Here is a 21,207-nt window from a genome sequence, read left to right as displayed (position 1 = left end):
TGTCTCTCTCGCACTCACACTCACCGCGGCCGCGGGGCCGCGGGTTCTATCCCGCCCCGCCCGGTGCCGGGTGACGTGCCTACTTGACGGCCAGTTCAGCCAGTGAACAGCGGCTCGGTGGGCGGCGCTCCGCAGAGATTGGTTGGCAGAATGAGGGCGCTGCGCAAAAACAGAGAAGCGTTGCGCTCGGAGCTCAGAAACTGCCCGCGTAGATCACAGGCTCTAAGGCTGAAGCAGGAGGAGGGAAGGACTGGAAGGAAGAGAGGCAGGTTAGAGGGAAAGGCTGGGGAAGGAAACAGCGGAAAAGAAACATCTCATCTCAGTGACTGAGAGTCAAATGACGGTGGAGATGAGGACGGAGAGAGACAAGACATGAAAGCCAAAACATTCAAATAGAGCGAAACAGGGGGGGGAAATGCCAAGAAGAACATCCATCCGGAGAAAGGAAGAGAATGAAAGTTTTATGCTGCAGAGCCAGTCTATGCTTTTCCGGCACAACATTTTCTCGCTGCTTTTAAGCCCTTTTGCATTTGCCCGCCGTTGACATTAAGAGGCATGTTCAGCGGTGCCGGCAGCATCTCTTCTTCCTTCTCCTCTTCCTCTTCATCTTCCTCCTCCTTCTTTCCCTCCTCCTCCTTCTCCTCCCATCAGCAAGAAGACAACCCGAGGACAGTCTTGAAATATCGGAATTTGCTCCTTGGGATTTGCTAGCGCCGCGTTGCGCCAAGACTGTCGGAATAAAGGACGCTGACTGTTGTATTATTATTTTATTAATTGGTCAGTGGGAAGATTACAGATGAGGAAAGGGGACGCCTGTCACCCTTTCTGCGCTAAGATTGAAAAATGAGGCTGAATTGGGGGAAGTCCTAAAATGAAGCAAAAGGAATAAGATTTTTTTAAGAACAGAAAGCCACGAGAGCCCCCCACATAGCGCACTTTTATTTGCATTTATTTTTTTTTCTCGTAGTGGTGGGGGAGGTGATTGGGTGGCTGACTGGCTGCGGGAAGCTGCTTCCTTTCCCTTTGGAGATGATTGTGCTATTATTTGTCTTGCTCTGGATGGTGGAAGGAGTCTCTTCCCAGCTTCACTACACGGTGCAGGAGGAGCAGGAACATGGCACTTTCGTGGGGAATATCGCTGAAGATCTGGGCTTGGACATTACAAAACTTTCAGCTCGCAGGTTTCAGACGGTGCCCAATTCCCGGACCCCATACTTGGACCTCAACCTGGAGACCGGGGTGTTATACGTGAACGAGAAGATAGACCGCGAGCAAATCTGCAAGCAGAGCCCATCCTGCGTCCTGCACCTGGAGGTATTCCTGGAGAACCCCTTGGAACTGTTCCGGGTGGAGATCGAAGTGCTGGACATCAACGACAACCCCCCCTCCTTCCCAGAGCCGGACCTGACCGTGGAGATCTCGGAGAGCGCCACGCCAGGCACCCGCTTCCCTTTGGAGAGTGCATTCGACCCAGACGTGGGCACCAACTCCTTGCGCGACTACGAGATCACCCCCAACAGCTACTTCTCCCTGGACGTGCAGACCCAGGGGGATGGCAACCGATTCGCCGAGCTGGTGCTGGAGAAGCCGCTGGACCGAGAGCAGCAAGCGGTGCACCGCTACGTGCTGACCGCGGTGGACGGGGGAGGAGGGGGAGGAGGAGGTGAAGGAGGGGGAGGCGGCGGGGGAGGGGGCCTGCCCCCCCAGCAGCAGCGCACCGGCACGGCCCTACTCACCATCCGAGTGCTAGACTCCAACGACAATGTGCCCGCCTTTGACCAACCCGTCTACACTGTGTCCCTACCGGAGAACTCGCCCCCGGGCACACTGGTGATCCAGCTCAATGCCACAGACCCAGACGAGGGTCAGAATGGCGAGGTCGTGTACTCTTTCAGCAGCCACATTTCGCCCCGGGCGCGGGAGCTCTTTGGACTCTCCCCCCGCACAGGCCGGCTGGAGGTGAGCGGCGAGCTGGACTACGAAGAGAGCCCGGTGTACCAAGTGTACGTGCAAGCCAAGGACCTGGGCCCCAACGCCGTGCCCGCACACTGCAAGGTGCTTGTGCGAGTGCTGGATGCTAACGACAACGCACCGGAGATCAGCTTCAGCACCGTGAAGGAGGCGGTGAGCGAGGGCGCGGCGCCCGGCACAGTGGTGGCTCTGTTCAGCGTGACAGACCGCGACTCAGAGGAGAATGGGCAGGTGCAGTGTGAGCTGCTAGGGGATGTGCCGTTCCGCCTCAAGTCCTCCTTCAAGAACTACTATACCATAGTGACCGAGGCGCCCCTGGACCGAGAGGCGGGGGACTCCTACACCCTGACCGTGGTGGCACGGGACCGGGGTGAGCCGGCGCTCTCCACCAGTAAATCGATCCAGGTGCAAGTGTCAGATGTGAACGACAACGCACCGCGGTTCAACCAGCCGGTCTACGACGTGTATGTGACTGAGAACAACGTGCCGGGCGCCTACATCTACGCGGTGAGCGCCACAGACCGCGACGAGGGCGCCAACGCCCAACTAGCCTACTCGATCCTCGAGTGCCAGATCCAGGGCATGAGCGTCTTCACTTACGTCTCCATCAACTCCGAGAACGGCTACTTGTACGCCCTACGCTCCTTCGACTACGAGCAGCTCAAGGACTTCAGCTTTCAGGTGGAAGCCCGGGATGCCGGCAGTCCCCAGGCACTGGCTGGCAATGCCACCGTCAACATACTCATCGTGGATCAGAACGATAACGCCCCTGCCATCGTGGCGCCCCTACCAGGGCGCAATGGGACTCCAGCGCGCGAGGTGCTGCCCCGCTCGGCGGAGCCCGGTTACCTGCTGACTCGTGTGGCCGCAGTGGACGCAGACGACGGTGAGAATGCCCGGCTCACCTACAGCATTGTGCGGGGCAACGAAATGAACCTCTTCCGCATGGACTGGCGCACCGGGGAGCTCCGCACGGCGCGCCGGGTGCCCGCCAAGCGCGACCCCCAGCGGCCTTACGAGCTGGTGATCGAAGTGCGGGACCACGGGCAACCTCCTCTGTCCTCCACCGCCACCCTGATGGTGCAGCTGGTGGACGGCGCAGTCGAGCCCCAAGGCGGGGGCGGGGGCGGGGGCGGGGGGACAGGGGAGCACCAGCGCCCCAGCCGCTCTGGCGGCGGGGAGACTTCACTGGACCTAACCCTCATCCTCATCATCGCTCTGGGTTCGGTGTCCTTCATCTTCCTGCTGGCCATGATCGTGCTGGCTGTGCGCTGTCAAAAAGAGAAGAAGCTCAACATCTACACGTGTCTGGCCAGCGACTGCTGCCTCTGCTGCTGCTGCGGCGGCGGCGGGGGCTCGACCTGCTGCGGCCGGCAAGCTCGGGCGCGCAAGAAGAAACTCAGCAAGTCTGACATCATGCTGGTGCAGAGTTCCAATGTACCCAGCAACCCGGCCCAAGTGCCGGTGGAGGAGTCCGGGGGCTTTGGCTCCCACCACCACAACCAGAATTACTGCTACCAGGTCTGCCTGACCCCCGAGTCCGCCAAGACCGACCTGATGTTCCTTAAGCCCTGCAGCCCTTCTCGTAGTACGGACACTGAGCACAACCCTTGCGGGGCTATCGTCACCGGCTACACAGACCAGCAGCCCGACATCATCTCCAACGGAAGCATTTTGTCCAACGAGGTAAGGCTGAAGCGAAAAGACCACCATCTCTCATCTCCTCCATCTGAGAGCCTCCTCTAGCCCGGCCCTTGTTCTCTGTGGTGCACTGTGTATTGATTTTTAGGATACTAGCTTATTTGTATCTTTGTAGGGCTATGAAAGGGGGGGTCCCCCTCTTCCACCCCTTTGTGTGTAACCTAAACTACGTGTTGTCCCTAATATTCTGCGCTCCACCCCTCCACGTTTATTTTCATTTCCTCTCCTTGGCGCTTGCCGCCTTCTTTCTTCTCTCTGGCATCTTTGCTTTAAAATTCCAACCCCCTCTCACTCTCAGCCCTTCCCCATTTCAGAGATCTGGGAGTGAAGGGGCAAATGGAAGGGGACAGAGGGGAATGGGGTGGGGGAACTTGCTGGCACTGGCAAAGATCTTTTTCTCTTTGCATTTGTCACAGGCATTATTAATAAAGTTACAGTTGTTTTGCCCTATTTATCAATGCTTTCAGTCGCGTGTAAAAGTAAGCTATAGATTGTTTAACTCTGCACAGTTGTCTAAACTCGAATGCATGTTGTAGTGAATGAGTTATCAGATTCTTGTCCTCTGAACTCGGGTTGAAGAGAAGCCTTCAGTTCTGCTCTGGGCAGCATTTACAGATGCTCTTGAAACCAAGGCCCACACAGTGTGAATTTGAATGAAGTTGCTTTGGCACAAACCCCTGTAAGCGTAAACTAAACGGAAGGCTCAAACAACTATTGTCTTAAATATATCTTTTAGCTAACGATCACCTTCTTGCCACTGTTTTTGATATATCACTGTTGTTGGCTTTCTTCATCCAAGAACTTGGCTTGTCAATTCTGATTTCTTAAAAGAGGGAGAAGTGGCAAAGTTGGAAGGAGGGAGGGAGAGGGAGAAGAAAGTTGGTTTATGTAAAAAAAAAAAAGTTTGGACCAGAAGAGGTGCGTGGGTGGTGGAGGCGGGAGGAGCATGCAGAGGGGCTTTGGAGGGAGAAAGATTTTGGCTGGAGGGAGGGTTATTCACTTCTCCTTGGCAGGTTATTTTATTTATTTGAGTCTTAGATATTATTAATTGACTTTCATGAATATTTGTACAGCTCATTTGTATCTTAAGCACATTTTGAAAATAAACAACAAAATAATTCCACAAAACATCCCAACTTTTTGCTTATTGAGCGTGCTGTTTTTCTTGTGTCAACCAGGATGCATCTAAACACTGTTCCAGGCCATGGGAAGGATGACGGCAGGAAATAACTAGGTTGACTCTATTAGAGACAAAAGTTTATGAGCCCCAGCTATGAGGTCATTTGCATTCTCAAAAACACCCACACATTGAAAAATGGCCTTTTATTTCTGCATTTTTGAAACCTGCACTGAAAATCTAAGCTGGATGTGTCTTTGCCTATCTCCCTGCCCTTACCCAGCAGGAGGGCAGAGATCTGAGAGCAGCCTGGAAATTCATACAAATACACACAATTACGGAAGCTAGAATTAGTTCCTAATCTCAAAAGCAAACTATTAGTTAAACCCTTAGCATGCAAATGCTCTTGATATATTTATTTTTTTCCTAGACTAAACACCAGAGAGCAGAGCTCAGCTACCTAGTTGACAGACCTCGCCGAGTTAACAGGTATGAACTTCTTCTTTTCCTTTTTTTTCCCCCTAGCTTGGTGTATAAACAAGCTACTACCTACTGTAAGTAAGAATTAGGTATATTATTCAATATTGAAATATAAAACATATCAAGTGCTTTCAATTAAGGCAGCTCATAAATACTAATTATGCTGTGTTTCCCAGGTAATACATTAAAGTATGGGTATATTTTGTTTATACAGAAGTTCCTAAACATACTTGACTATTTTGCCAGTTTTCACCCCTACACTGCTTTGGATCATCTCCCTCACTGTTCCAGGTGTGTACGCACAGCTCCTGTATAAAAACGATATAGACATGAACTTAGATCCAGTCATACAACACTGCCTAGACCTTACATGCCTTAAAGGGCTCGAACCGACTGCTAACGCTCAATTTTAAAGAGTTGGGCTTAAGCTGATGAAAACAGGCTTTCTGCAGAAATAAAGCCCAGTCTATGCGTCTGCAGCGCCACCAGTGACCATGTGGTGGCAGAAGAATGTTTTCTGTGTTACTTCACCTTTAAAAAAAATTCTAATATTCACGTTTTTGTGCTTCTAGTTCTGCATTCCAGGAAGCCGACATAGTGAGCTCTAAGGACAGTGGGCATGGAGACAGTGAGCAGGGAGATAGTGATCACGATGCCACCAACCGTGGCCAGTCAGCTGGTAAGTGTGATCGAAGGGCGACCTGAGTGCTGACTTTTATAATAAAAAAAAGAAAACTAGAAAGGATGATGTCCTAGGTAATTCCTTTGCAAATTTAACGTCGGTCCGTGTACAGAAATGCATGGTGTCACCCTATGTTGATAAATGTATACTCGAAGAGGGTTATGAAAATACGATGTTCCTTTGAACAGTTGAAGTTAGAAATTCATTGTGGAATCCGTTAGAATATGAAATATTTCTTCCTGATGTAATGTGTGTTAATCGAGTTATAGTGCATGCTACAAGCCATAGATCTCTCACCTGGGCCAGTCCCCAGTCTTCAGTCCATTGAGGTATCATTAGATTTGTTTGTGAATGAGGTCACTGAAGATTAATAAAATTGATTGACCTGTGCAAGGTTACAATAGGACACATGGGTGACTGGGGACTAGTATCCAAATGTCTTGTGCGCCACTGAGGAGTGAATGAGAGAACATATGCTGATTAAAAGTCCCAAGTAGGTTGGAAGCGGGATTTCCAACCCTGAGTCCTTGGGCCTCGGGACATTATCAAACATTTGACAGCTGGTGTTTTCCGAAGCACGCTGAGTTTCCTCATCTTTTCAGCAGAGCCCATTACTTATCAAAAAGGGGGACTCTGTGTACTTATGTGTGGGCTTAAAGGTTGTCATTGACAGGCCTGTGATGGGACACATACTTTAAAAATGTATTTTACTTTATATATTTTGCTTTAATTTTTCTATATGGATTTAATCTTCACATTTTGTAGGACCCTGATAACTCCACTTACTAATCCATAAAGAAAACACTTAAGAGAAATAAAATGCGTACCTTAAAATAATGAAAATATTTTCATAAAGTTTAGGTTTTCTTTTTTGTTTCATTTGCACTTCAGCCAAAGGGGTGCCTGTTGTTGTTTTTTGTTTTTGTTTTTGTTTTTTTTTACTTTTTATTTTCTGAAGAAGGTTTGTGTTTATCCGACACATAAGAAAGCGGAAAGGGAAGTCAACTTTTGCAACTTCTAAGAATGTCCATCTTTGGATCCTGCCAGGGTCTGACTCCTTTCACTTACAATTTGAGCTTTATTTTAGTTAATGACATAAGCATAGAGTGATAGGGTCCTCATTTTCAAGGTGACATTGGTCCTTGAGAACACCCATTCGGCACACTTGGTGGGAGTCTGGATGGCACGGAGGCCATGTGTGGAAGGGCAGGACACACCCCGTGGTCGCTGGGCAGCAGGGGCGACTGCAAGCCGAAGACTGGGCTAATGTGCACTATGTCTGAGGCTGCCTTAGGCTTGGGAAACACAGGCAGGAGGAGGGGGGAAGGCTGCTCAAGGGTCTCTTTATATTGCTGCAAGTCATTAATATGCAGACCTAATGAGACTTGAGAACTGCCAAGAAACCCCGGAGGCCCCTGCCCCTTGCGGGCCTTCACGCTAAGTGAACAGAGCATCTATTTAGTGTCTGGGAACCTGACAACAAACCAGCTCTTGCCAGAAGTTTATATTCGAGTACAAAGTCCCTTTTATTTTTGGCCTATATGTGGCATATGATTTATTGTTATCTTTAAGAAGCTGTACATTTAGAATTGTGCATTGCTCTCCTTCTCTCGGAGTCTCCAACTGAACAGTCTTTCAAAACTTTTAAAACAAAATCTGTAACATTAAAAACAGGGTATCTGTTGCATGCTTCCTGGGATGTACTTTATTCCTTTCCCACCCCCCCACTCCCCCCCCCCAGCCCCTGTGACACTCCAGCGTCACCGAACATTTCAATTAGTTTCGTCCCTCAGACATAATGAGCTGTCATAATCTAACTGAAGAAAGAGAAATGAATAAGCATCTGCAAAAAACCCAGAAAACAAAAGACTAAATTTGGAAGATGGATGGGAAGATAGTTCTGCTCATGCCCCTCCCCAGCAGCTCTTGTATTTCTCACAGGCACTCAGGGTTGCCCTTTGGGAATATTTCTATCAGATTGAGATGTTGCAGCGTTCAAAGGAAAAGTAAACTGTCAAATTGAGTTCTGAAAACCATTTTTAAAGAGTAAGGTGGTTTTCCTTTTTCTTTATCCAAATGGCAGTTTTTCTCCCCCAACTTTAAGTTTTGAAGCCTGTGAAAGTACTGCAGCCTTTACAGTCTCTGTAAAGAGACTTTCAGTAGCAGCTGTAGGGCGGCCACTGCGTGCCAGGCACAGAATTAGCTGCTTCAGAACTGGAGTCACACACTTTCATCAAGAAGTCATTGCACCTCCGTGTGCTGAATTGCAGTCAGTTTTAATATGTCTAATCTTACTTTAAGAGTAATTTGACTGTCTTCTTTCAAGTACAAAACCTCCAGTGCAGAGAATGAAAATGCTTTTAACCTAATGCTTTTTCACTGATGTTGTGTACCATAAATCCCACACCAAATAGCAAGAATATTTTCTGAAACTTAAGCCCATTTCAGGTAAATAAGCACATTTGTTTTACTTCCTTGAAAAGCCAGGTACTAATGATCTTCCAGCATTGCAATATTTAGGAAATTTCCACAGCACATCTATTTTCAGGTTTAGGATATGAAAACATTTCATGCTATTAGGCAAATCTTACTCAGCTGGGTTTTAAGGGGGAAAGGTTAGATTATCAAGGAAAAATAATTCTGGCAAGATATAGATTCTGAATTCTCTCCTTTAGTTTGAACCTTATTCCATACTGCATATCCTCTACCATTTAGCTCAGTGCTTCACCTGTTTAATTTCCACTTTCTTTTCCTGTGTTAACATTACCGTGTATGCGCTTATTTAGATATGCCTTCCATTTATTCTTCTATGAATAGTTTTCTTTTTTGTTCTTTCCCCTCCCCTCCTCCACTTGTCCTCATTCTCAGCCCTTTGCAGTCACCGATTTTGTTCATAGAAGGGCTTTAAATACAGAGGCAGCTGCCCAGAGAACCACATAAGCTTTTCAGTTTCCCACTGCACCTGGCCCCGTGGGTGAGATTCTTTGGCTTGACCACTGCTCTGCGGCACTTTTTTCCTCCAGGCTTGTCAAGGTGCTTTCCATTTTTTTCAGGGCACTATTGATGTATTGGTTAGATATGGCTGAAGTCCAAGGAGATGTGGTAAATTCATGCATAAATCATCACAAAGGGAAAAATGATTAATCACAGCTTAAATAGCCAAAGACAGTCTAAGTGGATTTCCAAAGAAATATATTTTTAAATTCATTTTTATATCATTAGATTAAAAGATAAGCTTTTTTCTCATTTATAATACTGATACAACATTTTCCATTGTATTTTCTTAAATATTTCAATATTATTGGAGGTACATCTAAGGAGATCTATTAAGTGGTAAGAAGTTATTTTTTTCATTTAAAATACTTACAATGTGAATGATACTAGAATTATGAATTTATTTTTAATAATTGTGGTTCTTAAATATATATTGAAGAGAAGAATCCTAATAAGTGATCTTGTTAGTTACTTGTTATAGTTTTCCTCAAAATGTCCAATTGTTCCTGTTAATTTTTTTCAGTTATAAAGAAACTTAGTTTCTAAATGTGTTTGTTTCTTAACTAATTATTATGAGATTGATACATGATATATATTCAAAAATGTGTCTATACATTTAAATATAAAATGATTTAAATTATTAATATATTCAAACCAGTAGATAAATGATATCACAAAATATATTAACACATTGCACAATTGCAACAATATCCAGAATCCTTGACTTACCATAAATATTAATTCTCTTTTCAAACTCCAACAAGAATTTAGACACTGGCAAAGTTTTTGAGTTTACAAATAACATGAATCTGCACCGTAGTTTGCAAAAGCTCATTAAGGTTTTTAGTAAAAATCTGAGCCACAACACGATGTGGAAAGATTTATGCTTAGAATAATATATAAGACATGATATTGACAGAAAATGAAGAGAAATATAAACATTGGGGGAAATCATGATAAACATGTTCAAATTTTCATGATTGAATTATGATAATAAATATCTGCCTTCAAACTGTATTTTCCTAAAACTATAGCAGTTTTTGTGGTTTTACTTAATATTTCTCAGTTTTCCAGTGTTACGTGGTGAAAGGAAGACTGGAAACTTAATAGAAAATTAAGTGTTGAGTTTCTTTAAAATTAACTTACCATGTTTTGAAAAATATTAAACACTTGTAATGAAAGTTTGGTACATGAGAAAGAAAGGTAACACAGTTGTGTCTTACTACATTCATCAGCAAATAGTACAAGTTGAATGCAAACATATTTTTGCAATTCCGATTCATTCTCAGAGGTGATATCACTCTCTTTGACTGGAAAGGACACGCTACTTGTGAGTTACAAAAGACATATTTTAAAATTTGTCTAAATATATCTTTGAAGAACAGACAGTCTATCACATCAGCTGTCATGCCTGGTAGAACGGATTATTTCTGAGAAGTGGAGAAAATAAATAAGTAGGAGGATAAATCGGAAGTTAAATATATATATTAAGATATTGCTTAGAAACTACCATACTTTCAAAACTGAGGTTTGTTTTGTGTTTTTCTGCTATACAAATTCTACAGGTACTATAATGAGGGTATTTGAATGAGGACAAAAGAATCAAGTTAAATTTATTTTATCTTGGGGCTTCAGTTTGAGCCATTAAACTATTTATTCCCAGAGCAATATGAATTTTAATGTTATTTTAACTATGCCACGTGCTACATACCTAGCATTCCTGGGTGTCATATAATCATTTATCACAGTAAAACTTAAACACACCTTTGATTATTTGGTCATTAAAATAATATATTTAATAGAGCTAGTAATAAAGGAAAAAAGATAAAGTAATGTTAAACTTTCAATGGCTTCTTGGGGTGAAGATGGGTAATGGGAAAAGTTTATTTGGTTCCCAAACTATACGCCTAAAAATCAAATGAAACAACCATTTTCAATCAATGTTTTAGGACTAATTTTAAATGCACTAATGTCCTACTTATGTTGTTTAAAATGGTCCCTATATTTTCCTCACTAACAATGTATACACTTCCTTTATCAGTAAAGCTGGTAAAACACATTCATGCACAGTTTGAGCCACCTTATGCTTCTTCCTAGTTATATAAAGCTGCGTGTTAAAATTAAGGACCCTGTTTACAATTGGTTTGTTTCTTCTGTCAAATAGCATTCTCCCAACAGAAAACTTTATCTTATTTCTCTTTATCTTATTTATCTTATGAGCAGACTATATTTCCTGTGCAGGTTCTCAACCCATGAGAACTTTGTTACATTATCTAAGAGAATTTTCACTAGCCTCTGGTAATTAAAAGAGGCAGAACACCGTATTGCTTCAGGAGAAGAAAATGGGCACAACTGACTGTGAATGACCCATAAAAACAAATTATACTAAAAGTACCTCCTAACATAATTAAACAACAACGACATAATAACGTCGAGGGACTAGTTCATTAAAGTTTTTTCTTCATGAGATTATCAAGCCCATAATATGGGAGTCCTTGCATACAGGTCCTCCAAGTGATATGAAAGATTGATTGTTAATGACCTTGTGATACAGGTAAAATTATATTCTTCAGTCACGCAGAAAAAAAAAATTCTAAACTTTGCATCCGATAACTGTTTTTTTAATCAGGATCTAATAATACAATTCTATCTTGATATTTGAACAGTTCCATTAACTTCAAATTTCATATCACTTGATTGTATTTTTTAAATAAAGTGCTGATACTAATTTTACTCTTCGCAGTCATTCCATCTAATAAAAAAAGACCTTCCCCCCACATTGTAAATAAGGAGCATCGCAATACTAATCTCTAGGGTTCTCCAACTTCTACCTACCTGGTATGTCAGTTGTACCAGGGACATCCTTTTCCCTGTCCTCTGTCTCTCTCTACGTCGCTCCTTGCAGCAATAGGAGAAAGCCCTGACCTCTGATGTCTCGGGGAACACTGACATGTTTTACATGCGGGTCTTAGTCTGGACCTTATCCTGGCTTCAGCTCACGCTGCTGGCCCTCAACAGTTCACTGATCAGTAATTTATTTGCAGACTTATGCATGACAACTGTCAATGGAATATTATCATCAAAGTTAGTCTTTGCATTATACATAGTTTAATTTGAATGTTAAAACGTCATTAGAAAGTGAGATTAATATATGATAAGAAGCCTGGTGTTATTTCTTTAAACATAATTTACATAATCAATGGTTCTTAATTCCTGGATCACCTAGAGGGTTAGTGATTTTGAAAAATTATTCTCTTTATTTTATAGCTACAGATGTTAACATACACATGCACACAAGTAAATCAGTGGGGTTGCAGGATACCTTCAGGAATTTAAAACTGAAACTTGCTCAAGAGCTCGAATCACTGAGGATGCTTATGGAAGAAACAATCAAGTGTGTTCATTACATAAATATTGCTCTGTTAGTTAAACAAACAGGAACAAGCCCATGAAGGCTAGGCATAAGATCCAGTTTCTTATGTACAGACCAACCTTACTTCAGTTATTCAAGTTGACCATGCTTAAAGACATATTCAATAAATGCATTCCTATATTTAGAAAAACCTCTAAATGCAGTCTTGGTTTATGACTTGTTTTTCTGCATTAGTGGTAATTATCAAAATGAATATGAAATAGTATTCTGTAGTGCTCAAAATTGCGATGCCTTGCTTAAGAAACTGAATGAAATTTCTTGAGCCCTAATTTGATATCTGATTAGTCTTGTTAATCTATGGGAGACAATGAAACTTGAAGTTGACATTTGAAATCTTGACACAGAAAGTCCTTACTTAACATCATTGATAGGTTCTGTGAAACGGGGTACAATAAACTAGTTATACCATAGGCCGATTAATAAAAAAAGGTTATCTTGCTCTGCCTTCTCATCAACACTATAACAAAATGATGAAACCTTATTTGAGGACCTGCTGTATTCTGGGATGAGTAAGCGAACAGTCTGTGGTGGCTAGGACCAGTGGTTTCCAATATAGAACAAGTAATAAGGTATTTGTCAATAGTATCTGCAGTTGACTCGCATTGCACTTGGTTACCTTGGTTTCACTAATTACAGTCATTTGTTCTGCATTTGGCCAAGGTGGTGAATGATAAGTGGTGTGTAGTAATATTGGCTGCCAGGGTGTCATTGAGAATTATCTTTCAGGAAGTAATTTCCCAGAAACCTAGGGAAGCATGTTCTTGGCCACTCATAAAATCTTATTTCATTCTTGTTATTTACTGGTTTATCAATATATATGCCAGTGTTCTGTAGAATTTCACTTTGGAATACATGTTCAGATTTCATAATCTAAATAGCAACTTCAGTGCTTTGCCTATTTCTTGCAATTTTACTTCTGAGAACAAAAGTCCAGATGAGTTATCATCATTAGACATTATGGATTAGGAAAAGTTGGCACTTCGTTTTTTTTCTCTGTTATGAACATCACCAGAGATTTAAGAAAAAATATTCATTCTTTTTTCTCATCATTTCTAAATAATTTTACAAAATTTAGAGCACATTTTCCTTACCTGGAGTAGTTTAGACACATCTATCTCAGAGGCCTCTTTTCCTTGACAACATACATAATACAGAGAGATTTTTGGTGCCCGTCAGGTTAAGACAGAAAGAACTCTTGTGAAGACTTCAGACATCACTCCGTGCTGTCTGTAACCCTTCACTGCTCTGCAGCTGGCCATGAAGGTGAAGCCTGCATCTGCAGTCTCTCTCTTTCCCGCTCACAGGTATGGATCTCTTCTCCAACTGCACCGAGGAATGTAAAGCCTTGGGCCACTCAGACAGGTGCTGGATGCCTTCTTTTGTCCCTTCGGATGGACGCCAGGCTGCTGATTATCGCAGCAATCTGCATGTTCCCGGCATGGACTCTGTTCCAGACACCGAAGTGTTTGAAACTCCAGAAGCCCAGCCTGGGGCGGAGCGATCCTTCTCCACCTTCGGCAAAGAGAAGGCCCTTCACAGCACCCTGGAGAGGAAGGAGCTGGATGGACTGCTGTCTAATACACGAGCGCCTTACAAACCACCATATTTGAGTAAGTATTACATAAAAGGCTGTATCAAAGTGTTCCCCTTGAGGGAATCAAGTTCAACACGTCATTCTTCTTAATAAAAATAAGGGTTCAAGCTGTTTTCAGAAATAAGGATAACAGTGACTCTTGGATGCAGGCAGCGCTTTGCTCTGGAAACATGAATATACTTAACAGGAAGACAGGTTTCTGTATTAGGACAGGATTGTCAACAACAATCAAAAACAATACTTTTGATGTTGTTGAAAACATTTTTCAAGTGCTCTTCATATTTCCTTTGAATATTGCTCTCTTGCACGTTTTTTGAAGGGCTTAATCAAGGAAGAAAAACATAACACTTGAGTCACTGAGAGATCTCATTTTCTTATTGATGCCTGCATTATTGCCTAATCCCTCTTTTACCATAGTGACATCAGACGCAGTATGCTAAATTCAGAAATCAGTGCAGCCTTCACTTTGACCATGCGACATGGTTAAGTAATATGTTGGTATGGATTCAAGTCTGACTCAAACCGGAGGAAATGTGTGATGAAAGCAATATTCTTTCTTTATTTCAAATAATAGAGTCTTCTAACACTGAAACTTTGACAATTTCACTCATCTTTTTCAATCTTGGGACCATGTTCTCTTGGTGGATATTTTTATACAACCACTGTGAAAAATAAAAATGCTTTGAGATTCCCTGTAGAATATTTCCCTTGAGGATCTTAGTAATGAAATTAAACCATTTATTGTCTGCTGTGTAGGAATCTTTTCTGTTTAGTTAGTGGATAAATGTTCCTGACAATTCAATATTTTGGTCAAACCACATGAGCAATAAGGATGAAACCCATAACAACTCATTCAAAAGATGACTTTTATCTTAAATAGCAAATCCATCAAACATGTTTGCTTACTTTCATTGCCTAGTGGCAAAAAAAAAAAAATCCTTGAACCATAAGGTAGAAGCAAAAGGTAAGATAGATCAAATATATATCATTTCTTTTATGACTTTTATGAAATCGAATAAAAAAAGAGAACATGTATATTAGCTCTTATGAGTATAAATGTGAAAGGCACAGATCAAATCCACTGAAGGCAGGACTACTACACTGACCTTTGATAATAAGAATAGACATGTCGTATGGCTACACTGTACCTGCCATCAGACACATACATTGTGATGGCAACAATGACCAAATGTTATTATATGGAGGAGTATGTGCAGCTTTTCAAATTACTTAGAAATGCCATTCCCTTAGCATGATGTAGTATTCGAACATTTCAGGACCAAAGACTTGTGCTGCCCTCTAAATAGTTAACATTTATTTTAATTTATTTTTGAAGTTATAAAATAAAAGGAAAACAAACACTTAAGGGGAAAAAAGTACCGAAACATCTAACATATAATAAATGTGTCATTTGAATGCTGAAGTCCTGAAGGTCGACTGAAGCGTCCACACACTAGTGACTTAAAGTAGCTCAAAGTCAACTTTTAATAGATGAGCAATGGGATGCAGCTGTTTGTCCTCAAACCGAATCCTTGATTTTATTTTATTTTTTTTAAGATTTTATTTATTTATCTTAGAGGGGAAGGGAAGGAGAGAGAGAGAGAGAGAAGGAGAGAAATATCAATGTATGGTTGCCTCCCGTGTGTCCCCTTCTGGGAACCGGCCTGCAACCCAGGCACGTGCCCTGACCGGGAATCAAACCACGATCGTGTGGTTTGCAGGCCCGCGCTCAATCCACTGAGCTACACCAGCCAGGGTCAATCCTTGATTTTAAATATTATTTGTTATCTAAAACCAAGCTTTTCTAAATTTTAAACAACATTCTCACTTTTAGAATACACATTATAGAGATACAGAATCAATGATTTCAACACAAAAAGTCAACAAACATGATTCAAAGTAACTCAAATTTGTATTTTTGAATAAATACAAATATTTCTCTCTTTGTATGTATCAAGTTGTATTTGGAAGTGTTCAGCACTTATAGTGAAAAAGAGTGATTCAACCTCTCTTGCTCTAGTGAGCTTGAATTTTGATGAAGTTTTGCTTACATATAGAAGTGAAAATTTAAACATGTACACGTATTTCTTCCCTATTGACTAGTTTTTCTCTGTAATTCTAAGTATCGCAGTAACAATTTATTGATACAAATGTTAATGCTGCATATATTTTACAGAAAAAGTCCTCTAATTGCTAAAAGTCTGACGTTTCCATTTAGAAACCCGACACCAGAAGTTATATGTTGGCGGTTCTATGTGTTGCTAGAAATCAAAGAACACAGCTATTATTTTGTCAAAAATGGGTTTGTTTACATATTATCCATATATATATTAGAATAAATTAGTTTTAAGAACAGTTTATGTTTTTCTGTTTTAGCCAGTCACATTGCTCAAAATATTGGGTGTAGGATGAATTGTGATCTGCATGAAAAATAAGTAGAACAATGGCTATTTTGTTTTTACTTGCATTGTCTTTAGTTCTTCCTATAATTTTAACCACGTCTGAATATTTTTTAGCTTCTAGTGTTTAATGTCATCTTAGGCTCACACGGTATCTTCAAATTCCACCATGGCTCTGATTTAATAGCCCTGGTCAAATCTATGGTTAGTCTAATAGTACAATCTGTAATCCAAAACCGTGTCTGACCATCTTGCCCCCCAATTCACATGGTGATAGTTGTTAAGAGTTGTTTCATTTATCACTGGCAATGGAAATATCCTCATCTTCTAAACTGAAAACACATCCCTTATGTAATTAAAGAAGCTAAAAATTGACACTGATTGCTTGTTTTTAATCAGAATGTTTAAATAATTATTGAGGTGGCAGTTTTTCTTTTACTAACCATGCATTTAGCTTTATAATGAACATTTTGACGTTCAGGAAAGTTGCTGTAACTTTAGCTATTTTGTAAGACTCTGGAAAAGGTCTACTAAGGGTTACCACTGCCATTTGTACAACGATGGCAGGGAAATAGTGACATGCTTAACGGTACAAATGAAATCATTGTCTATATCCAAGAACTTTCCATTTCTAGACCTCTGACTGCTAAGGTTAAAATGAAACATTGAAGAAAACTGACTTTAACACAAGACTAGGTGTATACACATGTTAAAAAGTATACTTTGTGTTTTTAATAGCTAAATATACTCATGCTTCCTTTTTAAAAGGAAATGTCCCTGAAAAGCATGCATGGTGCGTTTAATGAATATGGAACTTATTTTTTCAAGTAGGAGTAATTCTGAAAACCCATATATTAATACTTGCCTCATTAGTTTTGAGTATTTTCTCTTATTTTTGTTACAATGTTGTCACTTGTTAACACTCTCAAAAATACCAAAGGGACACCCTGAAAAATCGAGGAAAGATTTAAAAAATTAGAGCATTCTTTTAAAAAAGATTTTATTTATTTATTTTTAAAGAGGGGAAGGGAAGGGGAAAGAGAGAGAAACATGAATGTGTGGTTGCCTCCAGTGTCCCCTACTGGTTATATGGGACCTGGCCCTCAACCCAGGCATGTGCCCTAGACTGAGAATCAAACTGGCTGCCCTATGGTTCTCAGTCTGGTTCTCAATCTACTGAGCCACACCAGCCAGGGTAAGGAAAAAGATTTAAGTATGTAGAATATGTTTATCGTAATTTAAAATCAACACAGCATTTTGAATTATTTTAAAATGTTAATAAATTTTAGCTTAATGTCACCTCTCATTATTAGAGTAATAAAATACTAAAATATTACTTTAATTTTAAGTTAAAAATAACATTGCATTTTTATCATGATGAATTAAAGAATTTAGAATTGTAGGCATCTTATTTAAAATAAGTCTCCAAATGACACAATAAGTTATACATAAAACAATCTGAATTATTTCCCTAATAAGAAACAAAAATAATTTAACTTCAAGGATATAATTGGTACAAGTTATATAATTTAGAAAAACCCAATAGTTAAAACACTGTCTTTATCATTATTTTTGCAATCATTATTTTTTATGATTTTGGCTTTACATTTTGAACATCATCTCATAAGTTTTTTTTTAAATCAGTAAACAACCATGTCTTTCAGCAACTAATCAGCCTGAACAATACAGAGCTAAAAGTATAAGTATTTGGAAATTGTTGATTTCTTGTAAATAAATGTGGTCACAGATTGAAGATAATGGTAAGATAAAGAAATGTATTTGTAAAATTCTTTTGTTTGATGAAGTCATACAATAATAAATTATATTAAATAAAGTGAAAAAAAACTGCACTGAGACCCTGGCTGCTATAGCTCCGTGGATTGAGCACGGGCCTGCAAACCAGAGGATCGTGGTTTGATTCCCGGTCAGGGCACACGCCTGGGTTGCAGGTCAGTTCCCAGCAGGGGCGCATGAGAGGCAACCATACATTGATATTTCTCTCCCTCTCTCCTTCCCTTCCCCTCTAAAGATAAATAAATAAAATATTTTTAAAAAGACTACATTGACATAATGATTTTCAAATTCTAAATCCATGAAATTTTCTAGGGCTGTAGAGAGCCACCTATTCAAAATTGCCATGGTTCATCCCACTTTCCTGTCATGGTACATTTAAAGTAATCCACCTGTGCCAAAATACCACACCAGTCATCTCCCGACCTAACTTTATTTTTGCCTACGTTTGAGCATTGTGAAATTTCAATGCTACTCATCCATGTCAGAGCTTCAAAACATTGCATTTAAAATACTGCTGATGTTTTGCCTAGACTTTGCTTTTAGTAAACCTCATTTAGAGACATTTCTTTTGGGCATTTATATTAATTCTGTTGAAGATTTAAAGTTTTTTTTTTTAATTGAAATTGTAGAGCATGTTTTGTGTAATCACATCTCTTCCACTCCCTTCCTGACCTTGATCTGCCTTCCGTACCTTTTTGTCATTTGTTGAACTAAGTTGTGTGGTAAGAGTATACATAGAATTCAAAATCAAACTTTCATATTCATATACATTATCCTCATATTTGCATATCACTGTGTAGTGTTTTCTCTAAGCTTTGTGTCTGTCTGTCATCTCATAAAGATAACATCACTTTGTCAAACATTCGAGTCCACAAATAAGCATTTTTATAACACGGTCTTTTTAATGTTTCTGTCTCATCAGATATATCCATCACTAAATGCATAGGTATCTTTCCCCAGATTTTTTTCCTTTTCTAGTAGATGTTCTTTTCTGTTCACTTTTTAGTCTAGTGCTACTTTTTAATTATTACCTATTTCTGAGATTTTAGTTCTCTCACTCTTCTTTAGAAGAATATATCTAGAATTGTAAACAACTAATTTTCTCACTTTTTTAGTGTATCTCTTTGTGACAAATCTCTCGTCTTTGAATCACACCAGTCTTTCTATTTTTCCATTAAATTCCTTTTCTTGGGAACTAATACTTAATTTCTCATAATCAAAAGAGTTTCCTCTTCCCAATTCTGTGAGCAGGAACAAATTATAACTCAAGGTCAGGACAATTTCCAACCCCAGTTCCTACTTTCTATGTGTCTCCTGCAGAACTTAGTATTGAATTTTATGATATTTTACTTCTTTGAAATGGGTGATCTATTCACAATTCATAGAATTGCCTTAGTGAACGGATGCAGCCATTGACTCCCTATAACTTCTTTATTTATGTAAATAAATGAGATATAATAATGTTAATTATTCTTTCTTTGTTGGGTAATGGTTTGTCTCAACTAATAGGGTTTAAAGTGAAAGCTACAAAGAGCTGCCGAGGTGCAGATAGAAAACAGAGTAGTTTGCACACCTGGCCACCTCTGGAGGCAACTGTTTTTGTTTTTTTAACTTACTCGAACATCCCATCCATTTATTTATTTATTTATTTATTTATTTAGTGATGTCAGGTTACTTAAACTGTGGGTCCTTGGTTTCTTTGGAACTAGCAGTATGGGATAGCCTCTTTAGACCGATCACCCAACTGTGTATCTTATAAATGCCAAGCCACAGGGTGATGAGAAAGGAATGGCTGAGTGAGTGTTTTAAAGTACACGCAGGTTGTCGTCAGCGCTGTCATCACACTTTCTTTGGCAGAGACGTCTGCCCACACGCTTTTTGATGTGCCCAGGCAAACTTTCTTTTCTCCCTTTCAATTTAAGAAATAGGCTTTCAATTAGCTGTATTTCTCTCTTGCTATTACCTACATTTTTTGTCATGTAGGGAAGTAGATTTGAACTCATTCAAAATATTAAATGCGCTTAAACGAGGCATTTTATAAAATATGATGAAGTGTTTTTAATACCATGATAGTTTAAATTTACTTTGATTTGTTCTAAGAACTTACTTCATATTCTAAGGAGAAGTTAAATTTGTTTTGTATCTCTTGACTCTCTCAGAGTTTAACCGCTGCCCCCTCTTACCTGGTCTGTGAGACAATCTTTCTTCTACATGTTTTATTTACTAAGAGCTTTCATACTTTAGCTCCCATTTTTTACCTCTTTATAGAGCCTATGAATATATACTTTCCCCGTTCAGTCATTTATTATTCTTATTTTATTTCCATGTATATTTATTTCCTGGCATGTTATTAATTACATTATTGGGTTCACAGAAATATGGGTATATATATTATAGTACATTATGAAGGGCCTATAGAGGAGACCATTGATAAAGGTAATTTATATTTTTATTCAATAGTTTATACTCCCTGGTATGTGAGTCTTCATCTATTACTTAAAGCAGTTTATTTCATACACACTTTGTAAATTATTGGGTTGACATTTCACTTTTTAATATTATCTATATACCTCATTTTATATTACAGATCACTTCCATCCTCTTTCTTATTTCGTACATTGGAAGTAAATTCATATAAGCATTTGTCCATCCTGTGAGCCTAACAAAGGAAGATTACCAATTAAAATAGAAATAGACTTAAAGGAATATCTACCTGAGATTTTTTTCCTGCCTCATCAAACTGAAGATTTATGGGTCAAAATTTAAATGCATTAAGTTATAAAGATATTGTAAGTAGTCTGGAATATGCAAAGTCAATTGCTGATAAACATCATTAAACATTATTTAATACTCAATGTGCCAGACTTTTTTTGGGTGAGTCTGTGTCTTATGAAATCCTTTTAATAGGAATTAGATAGTAGCATTTAGACAAGATAGCTTGGAAACTGTTTTGGTCTGTGAGGTTCAAGATTAAATAATACTACTGAATCAAGACGAAACTCAGCATAATGAGTCCATTTAATGTTTCCCAAAGTATAATAA

General features: G+C 40.0%; 1 protein-coding gene across 2 annotated transcripts in view; it reads left to right on the top strand.

The window, feature by feature from the left end:
- The first annotated feature begins 214 nt into the window (after window positions 1-214).
- The window catches only part of PCDH10 (protocadherin 10), a 39,989-nt gene continuing 18,996 nt past the window's right edge, over window positions 215-21,207 (top strand). Inside the window, exons 1-5 of one of the 2 annotated variants that reach the window (XM_037058516.1) lie at window positions 215-3,657; window positions 5,220-5,278; window positions 5,842-5,948; window positions 13,683-13,988; window positions 20,753-20,861. In XM_037058516.1, coding sequence (XP_036914411.1) covers window positions 1,030-3,657; window positions 5,220-5,278; window positions 5,842-5,948; window positions 13,683-13,988; window positions 20,753-20,793 — 3,141 coding nt within the window. In that variant the 5' untranslated portion in view covers window positions 215-1,029 and the 3' untranslated portion in view covers window positions 20,794-20,861. Of the gene's footprint in view, window positions 3,658-5,219; window positions 5,279-5,841; window positions 5,949-13,682; window positions 13,989-20,752; window positions 20,862-21,207 lie in introns of those variants that run through there. The other variant, XM_037058517.1, reaches the window with a different exon arrangement.

Source organism: Sturnira hondurensis, unplaced genomic scaffold (assembly GCF_014824575.4).
Source record: "Sturnira hondurensis isolate 20B ecotype Veracruz unplaced genomic scaffold, ASM1482457v3 Scaffold0010128, whole genome shotgun sequence".
In the NCBI taxonomy this organism is placed as follows: domain Eukaryota; kingdom Metazoa; phylum Chordata; class Mammalia; order Chiroptera; family Phyllostomidae; genus Sturnira; species Sturnira hondurensis.
This window is presented reverse-complemented; position numbering and strand designations above follow the sequence as displayed.